Source organism: Somniosus microcephalus, chromosome 6 (genome assembly GCF_052327205.1).
Source record: "Somniosus microcephalus isolate GS21.2 chromosome 6, FLI_Smic_1.0, whole genome shotgun sequence".
Taxonomy (NCBI): domain Eukaryota; kingdom Metazoa; phylum Chordata; class Chondrichthyes; order Squaliformes; family Somniosidae; genus Somniosus; species Somniosus microcephalus.
In genome coordinates this window covers 29,220,842-29,240,779 of record NC_140992.1, presented here as the reverse complement: position 1 = coordinate 29,240,779, position 19,938 = coordinate 29,220,842, and the positions used below count along the sequence as shown (strand labels likewise).

At 41.7% G+C, this 19,938-nt stretch overlaps 1 protein-coding gene across 4 annotated transcripts in view; it reads right to left on the bottom strand.

Annotated features, from left to right (window-relative positions):
• LOC147115559 (transcription factor Dp-2-like) overlaps window positions 1-19,938 on the bottom strand; it is a 215,395-nt gene that overhangs the window by 36,294 nt on the left and 159,163 nt on the right. For 3 of the 4 annotated variants that reach the window (XM_085989895.1, XM_085989894.1, XM_085989896.1), the window contains 2 exons: window positions 15,835-15,956; window positions 8,353-8,400 (listed from right to left, as the gene is read on the bottom strand). In XM_085989895.1, coding sequence (XP_085846021.1) covers window positions 8,353-8,400; window positions 15,835-15,956 — 170 coding nt within the window. The remainder of the gene's footprint in view (window positions 1-8,352; window positions 8,401-15,834; window positions 15,957-19,938) is intronic. The other variant, XM_085989897.1, reaches the window with a different exon arrangement.

Genomic DNA, 19,938 nt, shown 5'->3' with positions numbered 1-19,938 from the left:
AAAGAGAAACAGATCCACTTTTGTGTAGCAGCAAACAGGGGTGCAATTAGTTGATTTTTTTTTGTTAACCTCAAATGGCGAGAAACCAGAGCACATTGTCTGAATCATTACACTCAAGATAAAAGGTCCTCGGCTGCCAAGACAACCTAACCTTATATACACCTTCTGGTTTTTTTCTTCAAGGAATGTACGTAACAGCACCAAATGTGGAACAAGTAGTCTGAAGTTAAGGAGGAAGTCTCTGGTTATTTTCTGTCTTGAAGATGTTTTAGAAGCATATTTTTATTTGATGCAAAATGGGCAGGTAAAAATCAGTGCGGAATAGGCACATTAAGGTGAAAATTTGAAGATCAAAAATTGGAACCACTGACTGGTTATAATACCCTGACTGAGAAAGAAGAATTCACGGTTCTATCTTGGGTATGTCAGCAGAAACAACAGAATATTAACTAGATTCTGATCGGCCTCCCGTTATAATATTGTGCTATCCACTTTTCTAAACAGTCTCACTGAACACACATAAGCTTTCCCTTTGCTGCAAGAAAATGTCATCCCATTTCACCTTCGCTACGTATCTGAATAATTCATTATCCTGACTTTATAAATGGAAAGGATTGTAGTTACACAGAATCGTTGATCATCTCCTTTGCTATTAAAGACGCTTTCATTATTAAACCTTCGTCTGATCTGCTACGTACAAATGTTTTTACCTGTAGTTTTATTATTACTTCCTCAGAAATGTCATCCTGTTTTTCTTGGCAATACAAGTAAAACTAAAAAGTGTTAATCACATTGCATGGAAAGACTAAAGCAATAATGTGCGTTTAATTTTTGCTATGCAACGGAATGATTTAAAAGCGAATTGAAATGTATTAAAATTGTCACCTTTGTAACCAAATCTGTTAATCATTAATTTACCTTTCCGATGAGAACTGACCCAAAACTTGGTGCATTAAAGCAAACTGCTTTTAATATAACACTGTGTGGTTCATTTTCAGCCCATAACAGACAATTTTTAAAAAGATAAATAAAAATGATAAGAAGTTGTGATAGGGCACATTAGAATCACTACTGCCACTTTCTTTGCAACTCAAACAAAACTGGCCAGTTGTACATATAATGCAGATCAAGTAGACAGTACCCGAATAATAATCTTACTTTATACACAGGATGAGGAGGAAAGTTAAAAATATATATACACTGGTACATAAGAGAGACAACTATTAAATTACAGTGCAGCAAGTGACTTAAATGAAGATATGACACTAGGCGCTTACGGAAAGTGACTAGAAAACACAGTGAAATCACTGTCTATTTGATTAGGTAGCTTGCAGATCATGCAGCCAAAAAACTCTGCAGTTACAGCTATGGTGGGCGTGCTATTCAAGTAAGCTCCATCTCGGCTTCTGCAAAAGCAAGGCATCAGTGCTCAGCTTTTGATTCTAAAGAATTTCTTGGGTGATAAATGGATCAGATTGCAAGGCAACAGAGTACAAGCCCTCCAGTATCACAAGGCGCACAGTGTAGCTAAGGGGGGGGAAAAAAACCATCGCCAGGAACTAAGGTAATCAATGGAAAAAAAAGCCCCAATACATATATGGATTAAAAGCAATCTCTTAAGTGGGTAACTGATATTTACTTTTTTTTAAAATAAAGTTTGCCAAAATACTGTGTGAAAACATGAACCTGCTACACTGTGAAAGGCAGTGATCGCATTTCAAGATTCTGACATTGCTCCATACAACAAAACAGGGCAGTCTCTTTAAGCTGTTTTCTTAGTGAAAGAAATGAGTTACTTTAGTAAGCAGCTCTAGCAGAAAATCCCTGCATAGTAAGTTGGATGGACCGCAGTAGTTGCTAGGTGGCAAGGAAATCCATTCAGCTTCCAAAAGGAATTAGTTCTGGACATCTCGACCTACAACAGTATAAACTAATGAATGAAACAAGGCAGTAAAATGGCGACGCCTAGCATCAACCTACCCAGGATGGAAAATGCTCCTGGTCGTTTCCCAGATCATTTTTTTTTTTTTATTTAAAGGGAAGAAAACACTGTTTCCTTTAAAAAAAAAGAAAATAAAGCTATGACACGAGAAGATTAGTTTCCAAGGGGAAAATAAAGCTTGCTTGTATGTTATGAGCATTAACAGAAAAGAATACTGAAATCTTAATTGCATTTGTTAATGCCCCAGAGGATTTGCTGAATTGCCACCGTCATAATGACGTATGAGGCAATCGGCGAGTGCAACCTCTCAGTGCAGCTAGTGTATCATCATATTTAAGTAAAATTCCATCTTCGCGGATATTAATATTTAATAAGTTTCTATTCAAGGAAGAAAGATATTGGTCAGGTCCACTTTCGGGGCATGGCAAACTGGTGACTGGCTAAAGCATAGACGGCAGTGCGATTTAATTTCAGCCTCATTCAGGGAGGAAAAACAGAAGGAAACCAAAACATGCATCACTGCATGGTGTGGCCGGAACAGGGGCACAGTACAAAGGGAAATGAATCTGAACATCATCATTGGTGTTTTTCATCAAAGGAAACCTGCATTATTGCATAAGCTACTGAAGTGCCTCAGGTTGGGTCTGAATGTGATAGAGAAGAAAAACAAGGGGTGACAAAAATGTCTAAAAATAGATAAAACTTTAATGTCGGTCTTAATAGCCTAAAGTGCAACACCAATTACATTTTTCAAAAATGTTTTAAGCTGCAATTAATCTTGTTACGTTGTGTTGTCATGTAATCATTTTCATGGCACACAACAATGTTTCTCATTAATATGATAGCAAACCCTTCTGTAGAAGGGTTTCGACCCAAAACGTTGATTCTGTTTCTCTCTCCACGGATGTTGCCTGGCCTGCTGAGTTCTTCCAGCGTTTTCTGTTGTTAATGTTTCTCATTACCTTTTATTGAGAGTTACAATCCCAAACAATGCAGTTTGAGGAGCGATCTCAGGAATGCTGTGCCACAAAGGCATGGTATTTCGGTCTGCCACCTGCAATTCCCAGTATATTGAGCTCCTGATTTCAAATGTGCAACACTGGGTGGTTGCATCACAGTAAAGGAAGGGAAGGAGCAATGGGGAAAACTGCAGGATTGATCATTCTATCGATATTTGCATTGCATCCCATGCTCAGGAATGTACTGGCTGTTGTCTGTATATTGGCAGTGCTTTGTGCAGTGGAGAGGGTTGTTTTAAAAAAAAACAGAATTCTGCTAGTTTCTCATCTAGGAATGTACTTTACCAATCTCCAAAGCCTGAACTGCTAAAGTTACATTACCGAGGGAATAGAGGAGACCAGCTTGTTTATTCCATCCATTTTGGTTGAGGGATGTTTTAGGTCTGCCAGTTATAATCGTATGTCATCAATGCTGCTGCGGATTTGTACAGCCCTTCTTCAATATGATGAATTCTGGATCTACTGCCCTGTAAGTTACAGCACTGTCGCTGGTTCAGATTGATGGGGTGGCCCCTTGCTTGCAGATGCTTTAGGGAATTGGTTAGACGTTTGCCTTGACTTGTCACCATTGCTCACATTATTGTTTATACTTGAAGTGGTTGAGGAGAGTATCTAATTTTTTTCTTGGCTTATGCAGAGCCTTCACCCGAGTGTTGTGAGTGGGCAGCCTTGTCCTGTCGCTCAAAGTAATTCACCTTCCTTTCTAGACTGGGTAGCTAGGGCTGCCGTCCCTTCACCCTCCCCAGACATACAAAAGGAAACTGATCAGGGCAGTCTCTTTACTGTACATAAGCAGAGCTTGAACAGGGTGTGGTGATAAGGGTAAGCATGCAGTTGGACGGCCAATGGCACGCCTTTAAAGGCCAGTCGATAGGTTGGAGACAGACCTGTACACAGGGAAGGTAGAGAGTTCCAGGGTGAGGTTTTAATAAAGTGGGTTTTGAACAGGATTGAGACAGTGCCAGAGTACAAGGAAAGGTTGATGAAGTTACATTGTATTTACAGCATAGAACCAGGCCCCGTCGGCCCAACAGGTCTATGCTGGTGTTTATGCTCCACACGAACATCCTCCCAGCCCTCTTCATCTAACCACATCAACATATCCTTCTATTCCTTTCTCCCTCATTTGTTTATCTAACTTTCCTTTAGATGCAGCTATGCTATTCACCTCAACTACTGCTTGTGGTAGCAAGTTCCACATTCTAGCCACTCTCTGGGTAAAGCAGTTTCTCCTGAATTCCTTATTGGATTTATTAGTGACTATCTTGTATTTATGGCCCCTAGTTCTGGTCTCACCTGCAAGTGGAAACATCTTCTCTATGTCTACCCTATCAAACCCCTTCATAACCTTAAAGATCTCAATCAGGTCACCCCTCAGTCTTTTCTAGAGAAAAGAGCCCCAGCCTGTTCAGCCTTTCCTGATAAGTATATCCCCTCAGTTCCGGCATCATCCTTGTAAATCTTTTTTGCACCTTCACCTAACCCTCTCCATCCTTTTTATAATATGGAGACCAGAACTGTTCACAGTACTCCAAGTGTGGTCTAACCAAGGTTCTATACAAGTTTAACATAACTTTTCTGCTTTTCAATTTCTTCCCTCTAGAAATGAACCCCAGTGCTTTGTTTGCTTTTTTTATGGCCTTATTAACCTGTGTCGCTACGTTTTGTGATTTGTGAATCTGTACCCCCAGATCCCTTTGCTCCTCTACCCCATTCAGACTCTTATTATCCAAGCAGTATGTGGCCTCCTTATTCTTCCTACCAAAATGCACCACCTCATACTTGGCTATACTGAAATTAATTTGCCAATTACACATCCATCCTGCAAGTTTATTAAGGTCTTCCTGTATTTTGTCGCATTCTTCATTTCCTACATTACAGCAGTGACTCCACTTCAAAAGTACTTCATTAGCTGTAAAGCGCTTTGAGACGTCCGGTGGTCGTGAAAGGCGCTGTATGAATGCAAGTCTTTCTTTCTTTCGTTTGTATTAACTACATCTCCCAATTTGGTGTCGTCCGCAAATTTTGAAATTGTACTTGCGATTCCAAATCATTAATGTAAGTTGTGAACAACATTGATCCCACCACCAACCTCTGTGGAACACCATTTCCCCTTTGTTGCCAGTCTGAGTAGCTACCCTTAACCCCTACTCTCTGTTTTCTGTTTTGTAGCCAGCTTGCTATCCACTCTGCTACCACCACCTTCTCAAGGGCAATTAGGGATGGGCAATAAATGCTGACCTCGCCAGTAACACCCACACCCCAGGAACGAATTTTAAAAAGCCTGTCCTGACTCCACATGCCCTGACCGTAGTCAGGAGTCTACAATGCGGGGCATAGTAAGAAGCTGGGTCATGGAGGGGAGGCGTTGAGGGAGCAGATGACGGCTTCATGAAGGAGATAAGTTTGATGATAACGTGGAGGTGGTAGGGGGGAGATCTAGGAGAGGGAGATGTAGGGGAGGATACAGAGTGCAAAGGGGTGGGGATTGAATTGGCTGATAGGCTGGATGGCGTTTGGGACACTTTGCTACGTTAAAGGCGCTATATAAATGCAAGAGTTGTTGTTGAGTGTTAGGGATGAGGGTGGACGAGGCAGAAGCATCTATGCTACAGTCTTTATTTTGGACACAAAGAAATCTATGCTTTTCACATTTAGTATCAGAGGGGAGGACAGAAGGCATGGGAGGGGGGAGGAGAGAAGTTAGAGGATGCAGTGTGTGGTGGAGGGGTTTGGGGGTTGTTTTTGCTTTTTAGGATGGCTCTGGCATAGTAGAAGTTGGCTAGCGAGGCAGTGGTGGTGCTGCTCGAGGTGCTCGAACAAGATCCAATAATGGACTGCCAGGCCAGTGTGCTCTGGTTTGCAGCTCATGGAATTTAGTACACGGAGATGTTTATTGCACAAGATGGAACAATGGGACTGGGAGGCAATCTGAGATCTGGTGAGAAAAAGGGCATGGAAAGTGGAGGCAAGGCAGTTGTGAAGCAGATAGATCGAGGCATCAATGTCCACATGAGTGGCAGGCCAAATTATGTCACTGGACATTTTCAAAATGTTTCCAAGAAATACACCATCAATAGTGACAGTATGAGCCTGTGAGCAACCAATTTATATCCATTCATCTTTTACAGTTTACCTAGAGAAGGAAGGGGGTTTAAAACAAGTCTTTGTAGGCTACCGTTCATGAAAAGGAGTAACGCGTTCAAATAGTATTTGATGAAAGCATCATTATGTGGTAACATAAAAGGTTTCCTAATAAGATACCAGTGAAAGTGGAATACTGAAACATAAAACAGGAAATATCAAGCAAATAACAATAGGACTCTAGTAAACAAAATGCGATCAGTAGGCACACTTTACCATTGCAAATTTACTTATGAATCACTCATTCAGCATTCTGAATAAATAAAACCACCCAAAAGAGTTCCATTTATCTCTAATTATTATACCAAATAAAAGAGAGCCAAATGATCCACTTTTACAGCAAGATAGCTCTCATTTGTGACTATGAATAAGTTACAATGTTCAGGAGTCAAGTCTGTGGATGCATGAAAACTACATTATCTCTTGTGGTGGCTGCTAGGCTGTGAGCTGCTGTATACTGGAGTTGAACTGCTTTGAAGGACCCTCCTGCAAAATTACTTTGGTTTTGTTTTAAAAGCGATATATGCCACAGAAATGATTAATCTGTAAATATTTAGAATTTGTTTTGGTGAGGCATCTCAGAAATTTTCATTACAATGTTAGATCGCTAAATCCTCGGAGTTCCTCGGAGTCCACATCACGGAAGACTTCTCCTGGTCCCTCAACACCTCCTCTCTGGTGAAGAAGGCCCAGCAGCGCCTATATTTCTTGAGGAGGCTGAAGCGATGTAATCTGTCACCCCTGATCCTCTCTAACTTCTACCGCTGCACTATAGAGCGCATCCTGACAAACTGTATCATGGTATGGTACGGCGGCTGTAGTTCCCATGACCGGAAAGCCCTGCAGCGGGTAGTCAAAACTGCCCAACGCATTACCGGCACCCGGCTACCGACCATAGAACATATATATCAGAAACGCTGCCTACGGAGGGCACGGACCATCAAAGACCCTACCCACCCCAGCCACAGTCTGTTCGCCCTCCTACCATCTGGAAGACGCTACAGATGCATTCGCACCCGTACGACCAGATTTAGGAACAGCTTCTTTCCCAGGACTGTCATCCTGCTGAACTCCACAAATAAACACTAAAGCCTGCACATCTGCCAATGCACTTTATTATGGTCATATTTATGCTAATATATATGTACAAATGTATGTTGAAATGTTTAAGTGTCCTAATCCAAATTGTACACTCTCGGGAGCCGCAAGCCTACATTTCGTTGTACTGCACTTGTGCACTAACAATGACAATAAAAGTTGATTTGATTTGATTTGATTTGAATATGCAGATTTATGGGCAGACCGAGCTGGGAAAAACTACTGAAACACAAAATAAAAACCACATGCATCGATTATAGAAGATGTGACTTATCATTATCAATTCAAGTAAGAAACTGAGTTTAACTGGAAATTATCAACACTACCTACCCCCCCCTCACCCCTCCACTTCGTGGCACTGCAATATCCAAATGACACGTTGTAATAAAATTACCATTGGTTTTACCATTACCATTGCTGTTTAGGAGTGCGAATGGATTATGAAGAAAGCAGCTGTGTTGAGGATCTGTTAAACAAGGTTTTCCTTAAATCAGGTTATATGCCACACACTAATTAAAAAAGACAGAAAATAACTACTTATACTATAGGCCTTTTATCTGAGGTTGAAGTAATTCGTTACCATATCGGTAACAAAAAAATGACTTCCAATCTTTAAAAAAAATATATTTTAAAAAGGATTAAAGACATATAGCAGCAACTGCTAGTATAATATTTAATTAGACATTATTACTTTCACACATGAAAAATATACACACAGGCACACACACGTATATATGATAAATCTGTGATTGAAGACAAATTCACAGCTAATACAAGCTTTTGAAAGCTTAACGATTTAAATATGGACACCATTTCCAAGTATACATGGACGCTGCAGCTTATTTTGCAGGAGAACCTCCTGTAATGAAAGTGAGCAGAGCCTGCGCAAAGAGAAAGAGCAGATGCCCTGTTCTCCCAAGACTCGTTCCATGACAGCTATTCTAGCGCTGATGTGCAACAAGGTTACAGCCCTCTGAAAGAAAAGCTATTTTTAGTCTCTGAAAATAAATCAAAACGGACAAGGCACCACCGTGCACGAGAGACTGCTCCCTCCAAAAAAAAATTGTTTACATAATAATGTTTCCACTCACATGGGGAACTAATCATCAGAAAAGATGAAGATCATTTAAAATGCCAAGATGTACTTACTTGTCTGAAAAATCAGATTCAATAAATTCATGGGTACGTTTTCTGCTCCTGCAAGGAAGAAAAATCCAATTCGAAATTTAAGGAAAAGGGGATAGCTTTCGTAATAGAATATATAAAAATAGCCTGTAAAACTCTATTGTACACTAAAAATAGAGGCAGCTTTAGCTGGCTTTTTACAGTGGTTCTTACAGTACAGCAGACAAGCATTTTTAGTTTCCATAAACGTTTACTTACTCGCATACAAGAAATCCTCGAATTATATATCTACCTATAGCTTTTTAAAAGAAATTAAAGCACTTGAGAGATTGCTATTTTGGGGATTTTTTTTTAATTTTTTTTTTTTTTTTTAAAAAGGTACATCTTGTAGAATTTGTGCAGATGAATTTGGGAAAAAAAGAGACTTCACTCCAGTGACAATATAAGTGTTAAAATGTATTTAAATTTAGTACAAATTAATTTCTACGACAGTAAGGCAATTGGTCTATCACAAGATTAACAACTCCATGCCCCCTTTCCCACAGTCATTCATGGTCTTAGGAAGCTACCAATGGGACTCAAGAGCAAGCATAGCACCGCCTATGAAGGACAGTCACTGATGACTGCTTTTTTGGGGGTTTTCTCCCTAGAGTTTTCTAGGGTAGGAATATTCAAACTATAGCCGGTGGGTGATTTCCAGCTCGTGAGCCGAGTTAATCGGTTCCATTAAACCCAGCTCTATTAGCTCTTATATTCCTTACTTGCCAATTTGTTCTGTTTTAATTTTGTGGGCCTGGAGATTTGGAAATGCTGCTCCTGATGCTGTTGCCTCATTGGTGGCAAAATCTTAACTCAAAACACCAAGATCTGTTGGTATCTGCAGCTTCTGATTTATGCAAATTTATGGGAACATTGGACAAACTGATTTGCAGATTGTTCTTTTCTCAAGTAAAATGAGAGCATCATAAACTGAGTCATAGAAATTTCAGCACAGAATGTGGTCATTTGGTGCTCGGTGCCTGTGCAGATGCTAGTTCCACATTGGAGCTATCTATTCTAATCCCATTTCCTTGCTGTTTCCCCATATCTTTTGATATTTTATAATCATACAATTGATAATAGTGATCTTGGGGATTAGCACCGAAAAGCCAACAAGTCCCAACAAAAGGACAATTATAACTACCAAATTAATATTTTTGCCAACTGCACCAAACTTCTAACATTCTCTCTTCTTCTTCCCTTTTTTCTTTCCAAAATGACAAGATAATACTACAAAGTATTTACAGCACACAGGCCATTCGGCCCAACAGGTCCATGCCAGTGTTTATGCTCCAAGCGACCCAATATTATTACACTGAAATATCCAATAACTTTAACTTTCAACACCGCGCCATTATATAACTACAGACCTCCAAGCTGGTCCAAAATGCACATGGGTTGCCCATCCCAGTAACCTGCATCATTGAAGCAATTCAGGCAGGGTGCAAAAATAGTTGATTACATAGAAACATAGAAGATAGGAGCAGGAGTAGGCCATTCGAGCCTGCTCCGCCATTCAATGAGATCATGGCTGATCATCCAAACTCAGTACCCTGTCCCTGCCTTCTCCCCATATCCCTTGATCCCTTTAGCCCTAAGAAATATATCTAACTCCTTCTTGAATATATTTAATGAATTGGCCTCAACTGCCTTCTGTGGTAGAGAATTCCACAGGTTCACCACTCTCTGGGTGAAGAAATTCCTCCTCATCTCTGTCCTAAATGGCTTACCCCTTATCTTTAGACTGTGACCCCTGGTTCTGGACTCCCCGGCCATCGGGAACATCCTTCCTGCATCTAGTCTGTCTAGTCCTGTTAGAATTTTATAAGTTTCAATGAGATCCCCTCTCATTCTTCAAAACTCCAGCAAGTATAAGCCCAATCGACCCAATCTCTCCTCATACGTCATTCCTGCCATCCCAGGTATCAGTCTGGTGAATCTTCGCTGAACTCCTTCCATGGTAAGAACATCCTTCCTCAGATAAGGCAACCAAAACTGCACACACTACTCAAGGTGTGGTCTCACCAAGGCCCTGTACAACTACAACAAGACACCCTTGCTCCTGTACGCGAATCCTCTCACTACGAAGGCCAACATACCATTTGCCTTCTTAACCGCCTGCTGCACCTGCATGCTTACCTTCAGCGACTGGTGCACAAGGACACCCAGGTCTCGTTGCACTTCCCCTTCTCCCAATCTATTGCCGTTCAGATAATAATCTGCCTTCTTGTTTTTGCCACCAAAGTGGATAACCTCGCATTTATCCACATTATACTGCATCTGCCCAATCACCCAACCTGTCCAAATCATACTGGAGTTTCTTTGCATCCTCCTCACAGCACACACGCCCACCCAGCTTTGTGTCATCTGCAAACTTGGAGATATTACAAGATTTAGATTGCTACTAAAACAAGGATGTTTCCTAATTGGTAGAGGATAATGTGGTAGCTTATTTTAAGAGCAAAGTGAAAGAGGACGTTTCACAGAAGGTAGACCCCTCGTCTTTCCTTTCAAAATTTAATTTAAGGAATGGCTCAGAGCTTGCACAGTACCATTTCAGGTTTATGTTTAAATACTAACGGCTGAATTTGAATAATTAACCATAATATGCAAATGTTAAAAGAGTTGCCGTTGAAATTTTCCCAAACAGGACCGTCACTCTCAGTTTGTAAACCTCACAAATGGAAGTTAGTGCAATCAAGTAAAAGGGGTTTCTCTGATCCCCCAGTTACAGTCTGTTATTTTAGCTAGCAACATTTACTGCTTGAAATGAATCAGAAAATTAAAATCAAACCATCCATAAAAGACAATCTTCTTTCATTCCCCTTTTCAATTTATTTTTCCTTCCCTATGCCCATTCCTTACTGCAAAGGTGGATGGGTGAGCTACCCCCGCCCCCCGCCAAATGGAAGTGCATCAGAGAGCCCCAAGGTCTCTCAGCTCTGGGTTTTCCCTCCTGGTGCCAGCTTATGCCCAGTTCCTCCTCGTGGTGTTGCCAAGACTGAAATGCAAGCAGCGGATTATTGCACAGGCTACATCAAGTCTCAAGTTTCTAAAAAATAACAGTTATGAGAGCGCTTTGCTTGGGTGGGCTAGTGTGTACAAGTGTGTATATGCGTGCATGCGAGAGAGAGAGAGAGAGAGAATTCTGAGGCCAAAACAAGGGAACATCAGTGCTGTGGAATGGAACACTTTTCTATCTCCTGAATTCAACAACTGCACTACACGTAGTATTGAGTCTTAGGCCACATGTTGTATGAGTCACATCGAGCACCAATTAGATGCAAGATTATTAAAGCTCTGGCTTTGAAGGCCAACACAAAACAAAAAAAAAATGAAGAGCAATTGCTAGAATTTTACAGTACAGAATGAGGCCATTGTGCCTGTGCCAGCTCGCAGAAAGAACCTTGCATTTACTCCCATTCCACTGCCCTTTCCCCACACCAATTAAAATTTTACTATTTCAAATATTGATTCACTTCCCTTTTAAAATCTGCTTCGGTAGGGCATGCCACCTTTGAGCAACCCTCTGCATGAAAACAAAATCTAGCCTCCAGTTACTGAGCAATGGAAATATTTAAACCGACACAAATCAGGTCTTCAACATTTTTACACAATTATACAGATAATTTTAATTAGCGACTATGAATGTCAGGTCAGAAAATGCTTCTTTAAAAAAAAAAAATCCTCCCCTCTTGTCAATAGTGACTCACGCTGGGTTACCTCCAGAGGTGCCGGCAACCTCCAGTACCTCACCCATTCTTCACGTGGGAAGATGAACGGTGGCTGTCGGTGGGCTATTTGGTCGTGGTAGCCTCACATTCTCACCCAACATCCACACCGGGGGGGGGGGGGGGGGGGGGGGTGGAATCGCAGCATCACTGGATAACAATCAGAAGGAGGAACTCTAACCAACTCTCCCATTCCCTGCCTCCACACAGGGACAGCAAAATGCAGCACCCCCACCAGCTGAAATCGAGAAATTCAGCACAAATTAGGAATTGGAATCTAGGACTTTCTTGCTACAGACCATGCCATACTAAACTACTGAGGGCAGCTGTGAATATAATTCTGGCCAGTACTGACCAGTAAGTACTTGGATTGCAATTAACACAGAAATGCTCTCTTAAAAAGCAACAATTCAAAAGGGGCAAAGCAAAAAGCAGAAAATTGATAGACATACAATGTCAATGCATTTAATATTTAAAATGCCACAGGTATGGTCATATTCAAAGAGACTCGTTAATAGCGATGAGATCACAGACGCACATAATATGATTAGCTTCATAGAAACAAGCTGGTGACACATTTAATGAGGTCACCGATGCTCAGAATGCTTCACATTAAGTGGAAGTCCAGTTTATACTTAACATACAATCACAAGCCAAATGGGATACACACCGGGGCTTGGTGATATAACAGATGGCAAACTACTAGATTCCATCGCGCTATGTTTGTACCATACATTTAGTAAAATATGCTTTAAAAATACACTAAACAGTAACAAAGTATTGCTGTTTGCAAATGTTCCTATTAAGTAAAACTACTGCAGCGCTATGGTGTGGTCGTGTGCTTGTGGGTTGCTATATAATGAAGAGAAAGAGAATATTATGGTTGTACTTTTTGTTTATGTTGAGCACGTGTAATGGTTATTGTTACGTTGACAAGTGACAAGACAATAGTGGGAGTAGTTACTGGTAATACTGCTTGTGGTACAGGAGGAAATTCCATTTTGTAATCGTGGTTGCACTTGTTCAAAGAACAAACATTAGCTGCTTTTGTAATACCATTGGCTCCTCACATTGAAAGTGGGCTTCACATTGAAAGTCTTGTTTCTTTATTGGGTCATGAGCCAGAAACACTAGAGTAATATAAAAGCAGCTATATTCATTGGCAGTAGAGAACTGACTAGGTATTATCTGGCCTCATCTCTCCCACTGCTAATGTCAACAAAGAGTCAAAAAACACTTTGCTGGATAAGTGACTTTGCCAACCTGCCTCCTCACTGTGTCCTGGCGGCAACTCCCCCCCACCCCCGCTGCTTGCCTGTACCAAGGAACAAAGGAAAATCAGAAGCTTCTTCATCACATTTCCATTCCTACTTCTAGGTGGAAAACCAAATTGCTGATAATACAGTAGCAGCAATGTCCTTGACTAACCCAGGGGATGGGTGAAAGGGAAGTTAGTATCTTGCACTTGTTCTGGTTTTATATAAATCAGTGGTGCACCGTCCACCCCACTCGGATAGTTTTGTGCCCCCAGGGGCGAGGCATTTTGGGACTCCTTTCTTAGATACCCATTCTGCTGCAAGTTGCCAGGGAATTAAATCTTTCATGCTATGTACTTGATTGTTGTGTGTCAGCTGGTAGCAGTCTCGTCTCTGTGTAGGAAGGTGGTGGGTTCAAGTCCCACTCCAGAGACTTGAGCACAAAAATCTAGGCCAACACTCCAGTGCGGTACTGAGGGAGTGCTGCACTGTCGGAGGTGCCGTCTTTCAGATGAGACGTTAAACCAGTCTGCTCTCTCAGGTGGATGCAACTATTTCGAAGTCCAGGGGAGTTATCCCCGGTGTCCTGGCCAATATTTATCCCTCAATCAACATTACTAAAAAAACAGATTCTCTGGTCATTATCACATTGCTGTTTGTGGGAGCTTGCCACGTTTCTTACATTACAACAGTGACTATACACTTCATTGGCTGTAAAGCGCTTTGGGTCGTGAAAGGCGCTATATAAATGCAAGTCTTTCTTTTTCTTGTTCATGTGCTGGAACTGCATCTTGGAAAATGGCACAGCACTGTTGGTGCCAAACCTTCAACAGCTGTGCGATTTAGAATGATTCCAAAATGTATCCCAGAGTGCTGGCGACATGCTGAACAGTTGGGACTGCACTCTAGGACTGGGTTGTCCAACACATTAGCCACATGTGGCTACTGGGGAATCCAGATGTGGCTACATAGAATTTTACAGCACAAGCCATTCGGCCCAACAGGTCTATGTCAGTGTTTATGCTCCACACGAGCCTCCTCCCATAAGAAATAGGAGCAGGAGTAGGCCATACGGTCCCTCGAGTCTGCTCCACCATTCAATAAGATCATGGCTGAACTTCTATCTCAACTCTACTTTCCCGCCCAATCCCTATATCCCTCGATTCCCTTAGTGTCCAAAAACTTATCGATCTCAGTCTTCAATATACTCAAAGATTGAACATCTGGGATAGAGAATTCCAAAGATTCACAACCCTCTGAGTGAAGAAATTTCTCCTCATCTCAGTCCTAAATGGCCGACCCATTATCTTGAGACTATGCCCCCTAGTTCTACACTCTCCAGTCAGGGGAAACAGCCTCTCAGCATCTACCCGGTCAATCCTTCTAAGAATGTTATACTTTTCAATGAGATCACCCCTCATTCTTCTAAACTCCAGAGAATATAGGCCCATTCTATTCATTCTCTCCTCATGCGACAACCCTCTCATCCCAGGAATCAGTCTAGTGATCAATCTCCCACCTCACTTCATCTCAACCTATCAACATAGCTTGGCTAATTGCATTTCTGATTAATAAATATAAAATGAGCAACAGACACAGCCAGAGTGCATGATTTTAATACTCACATCCACACGGCATATGCTCGCGTACTTTAACTGCTTGGTGCATTTGTTGGTAAAATGGTAAGACAGAAAGCAAAGTGTGCAAGTGTGTTTTGATCATTGTTTATTTCCTTGGCTACTGAAAGGTGGTAGGTGGTTAGTATGCAAATATGCATGTGTGACATACATTTACCTGCACTGCCTGCGAGGTGTTAAACACCGCAAAAGTGGCTAAAACAGCGTCACAGCAGTTAGTCAGCAATTTCTATTGGACAACACTGCTCTTGGAGCATTTGCATTCCAGTTGGCTGGGAGGGTGGTAGGACGTGGGCAGGGGGAAAATCTTGTGATAAACAGTCCTGTATATAAAGTACATCATCAATTTTGCACAACAGTCAAGGGGCACATTTTAAGCTTGTTAAATCGGGCATCCACCATAGTATTAATGAAATATTTTCCTTGAAGGACTTCGACCTCGAGATAATGCCAGTTGTGCCCCTGCAGAAGGTATTCTCCCAGTGCACTGTGATAAATGAACTCCAAGCAGTTGCATTCCCCTCCACCAAATGCCTTCCTCTCTGACCAGCAGCAAAGCTATCTTCATGCCCAGCACCTCCTCAAGTAACATAGCACTCAGTTTAACATCAGAGCACTTTTACCAAGCAAATCAGAGACCACTTTGTTGTATTACATGATTTAAGATGACAAAAGATGTTTCGCATCCAACCATTAAGTCTACATTATTTGCCAAAAATCATCTCCAGATTGTAACTTATTTGTTAGCAAGAGGTTTGGCTGCATATTTAATTTTTGGCAGACGCTTTTTCAGTTTTGTTTCTTGACTAGGAATGTAGTTTTCAACAAAAAGTGAACGCTTACCCTGCGACCCAGCCAGAAGGGTCCGTTATGTGACTCTGAGTAACCATCGTTGGCGTGGGGGTGTATGGACTTCCAATCAGAACACTCCCAGTGTTGCTCAGTCGCTGTGGTGTGCTTATGATCTGTCAATGACGAGCACAAAGGGAAAAGTAATTAGTAGCTGTTAAACGGTATATACAGAATTCTACCATAATATAAGTAAACAAGTAGCAATCTGTAACAGTATGTCATACAGCACAAGGTACTAAACTAGTGCATATTGTAGCCTTTATTACAAATTAAACCATTAAAATGCCGGTGGGACAGATGCGGAGGCGGGAATTACGAACATAAGAACAGGAACAGGCCAGTCAGCCTGTTCCACCATTCAATCAGATCATGACTGATCTGTACCTCAACCCCATGTACCCACCATTGCTCTATGCCCCTTAATACTCTTGCCTAACAAAAAGCTGTCAATCTCAGTCTTGTAAGCTCCAATGGACCCAGCATCCATAGCCCTTTGGGGGAAGAGAGTTCCAGATTTCTGCTATCCGTTGTGTGCAGAAGTGCTTCCCGATTTCACTCCTAAATGTCCTGGATCTAATTTTAAGATTATGCCCCCTTGTTCTGGATTTCCCCCAGAGGAACAGGAGTAGGCCATTTAGCCCCTCGAGCCTGTTCCGCCATTCAATGAGATCATGGCTGATCTGCGACCTAACTCCATATACCTGCCTTTGGCCCATATCCCTTAATACCTTTGGTTAACAAAAAACTAGCAATCTCAGATTTAAAATTAACAATTGAGTTAGAATCAATTGCCATGTACAGAAGAGTTTTCCAAACTTCTACACACAAAGAGTGGTAGAAGTGTTTCCTAATTTCACTCCTGTGATGTCTGGCTCTAATTTTTAGACTATGCCCCCTAGACCTAGAATAACCAACCAGAGGAAATGATTTCTCTCTATCTACCCTATCTGTTCCCCTTAATATCCTGAAGAGTCACCCCATAACCTTCTAAATTCCAGGGAGTACAACCCTAGTTTGTGTAATCTCTCCTTGTAATTTAACACCAGAGGAAAGAGTTTCTCTTTATCTACCGTATCAAATCCTTTTATCATTTTAAACACCTCAATTAGATCACGCCTCAATATTCTATATCAAGGGAATACAAGACAGTTATGCAACCTTTCCTCATAAGTTAGCCCATTAAGCCCTGCTGGCCATATTCGTTTGTTCTGTAAATACATTGTTCCTCCTTCCAGTTAACAAAACCATTCCCTCTACCCAGTATAATAGTTAAACAGCTTCTACAGTGGCACAGTTTTAATTCTGGTAAACTGGCACTCGTGAGCTAGCTCCTGATGTTTATGTTGTCAAATACGGCTGTTATTCTGACAGCAAACTCAAAGACCCATGAAAAAATGGGACTACGAGTCTGCCACTGGCATAACGGAGTATGAATTTAGCACGCAAACATTGGGGTCTGGCTCACAGATGCCAGTCTGTGAAAACCGTGCCATTATAACTGAAGCTATGTTGGTTCTGAATGCAGTTTTGAGCATAAATGGTGAAGCCACAGCAATGGCTTACGTGAGAACTTAAAAGATCATAGGGATGCCCAGTAGAGTGTCCTCCTTTATTGGGGTTAATGTATATTGTTGGGTCTAAGGAGATAGAATTTTACACTGTCTCTAATGTGTGTTACACCTCATCCTGAGCGCACTCAGTAATGGCACATTGTACTCATTAATGCAATTTGTTCCCAGCTCTGACATTCTTCAACTTGATAAGCAATAACAAAGCACAGCAAACTAGAGTGGCACATGTGGAGTGCATTTAAGTACTACAGGAAACTCTCGATTTACCGGCACCTAAATAACCGGAAATCTCTGTTAACCGGCAAAATTCAGAGTAGGTTCAGGTAAGTTTTACTTCATATTAGTGGCCGTTCCTGGATCGGGTTCCTGCACCTGTTGCTAAGCAACAGGGAAGCCTGGATTTGTTGCTGTGTACAGAGCTCTCGTACCTTTTAACTATACCTCTCTGTAATCCGGACTTTTTGATAAACCGGCACCACGCCGGTGCCGGATAAAAAAAAAAGTTTCCTGTACTACACTGTGTCATAGAGTTGTCGGAAACGGGCTTGCACAGCGAGTTCCTGAACTTAACTGTACCAGAACAGTGTTTGTGCCAAGCACTTACCACTAAGGAAGAAGGGGAAGATTAGACAACTGGTCAACCTGAACAATATTACTGCAGCCTATTCTACTGCCTGAATTACAGTGTGTGGCAAAGGGAGACTTCCGGAGGAGCAACAAAAATAAAACAGTGTGTCAGCCGCGTCTCAGTTGGTAGCACCCTCGTCTCTGAGTCAGAAGGTTGTGGCTTCAAGTTCCACTTCAGGGACTTGAGCACAAAAATATAGGCTGACATTGCAGTGCAGTGCTGAGGGAGTGCTACACTGTCGGAGGTGCCGTCTTTCGGATAAGACGTTAAACCGAGGCCCCGTCCATTCTCTCAGGTGGACGTAAAAGATCCCATGGCACTGTTTCGAAGAAGTGCAGGGGAGTTATCCCCGGTGTCCTGGGCCAATATTTATCCCTCAATCAACATCACTAAAAACAGATTATCTGGTCATTATCATCACATTGCTGTTTGTGGGAGCTTGCGGTCCAGAAATTGGCTGCTGCGTTTCCTACATTACAACAGTAACTACGCTTCAAAAAAAAAAGTACTTCATTGGCTGTAAAGCGCTTTGGGACGTCCGGTGGTTGTGAAAGGCACTCTATAAATGCAAGCCTTTCTTTATACGCAGTAGTCTCAAATTTGGAAATAATATTTATAAAGAATGCATGTTGAGAGTAAAAAGTATTTTTTTGGTTGGGGAGGGGGGGGGGGGAAGTAGTAACTGCTGCAAAGAAAAGCAGTACTGGGTCTTAGTGATTTGTGAGCACTATGCTGCATACTAGACTGCGTTTAGAAAGATGGACACCTAGTGACAGCAAAAAGCCACTGCATAAGCTTTCCATGAAATCGCTGCATGAACGGCTTCCTGGCTGCATCATACAATTTTAATATTCAATCAGAACCCGAGTCAATTTATTGTACTTATGTGGGAAGCAGAATTATTGAATTCCTATAAAATCTGGTTTGCAGCTCCAGTCTTCAAAGAAAGCAGGAAGGCCAAAGAAAAAATTTCAAGCTTTGCATCAAGGTGAGTGGCCTTGCAGGATAACAGTAAAAATACTGGCATTCAGCTGCTCTGACAGAAGAAATGCCTCTGCTGCAGAGGATACCCAATCCCATCACTCTTGTGAGCAATTAACTTTATCAGGCAAGTGACGACGCAACTGTCTCCCAAATATGCTGGAAGCAGAAGGGATTGGAGTTATGCGAAAAAACGCAAGCACAATATATACATTTCAAATTAAAACAGCCATACAGTTTTAAAAGCATTTAAAGATATATCCTTATATTGTGCTGAATTATGTTTCAGTTGCATCAACAATAAATCTGTACCTAAAAGCTGTATTCTCCCAACTGTGGCTCAGTGTGCAACACTCTCACCTCTGAGTCAGAAGGTTGTGGGTTCAAGTCCCACTCCAGGGACTTGAGTACAAAAATATAGGTTGACACTCCAGTGCAGTGCTGAGGGAGTGCTGCACTGTCGGCGGTGCCGTCTTTCAGATGAGACATTAAACCGAGGCCCCGTCTACTCTCTCAGGTGGATGTAAAAGATCCTATGGCACTATTTCGAAGAGGAGCAGGGGAGTTATCCCCGGTGTCCTGGCCAATGTTTATCCCTCAGTCAACACCACTAAAACAGATTACCTGGTCATTATTATGCTGCAGTTTATGGGAGCTTGCTGTGTGCAATTTGGCTGCCGTGTTTCCTACATCACAACAGTGACTACAGTTCAAAAAGTAAATAATTGGCTGTAAATCGCTTTGGGACATCCGGTGGGCGTGAACAGCGCTATATAAATGCAAGTCTTTCTTTGTTGCTTTTATAGTTCAGAATAATCAATTAAAAGAAACTCCTGCGAAAAATGAGTGCAGAAATAGGATCATGGTTTATTCAGGGGATTGATAGAATCATAGAATGGTTACAGCACAGAAGGA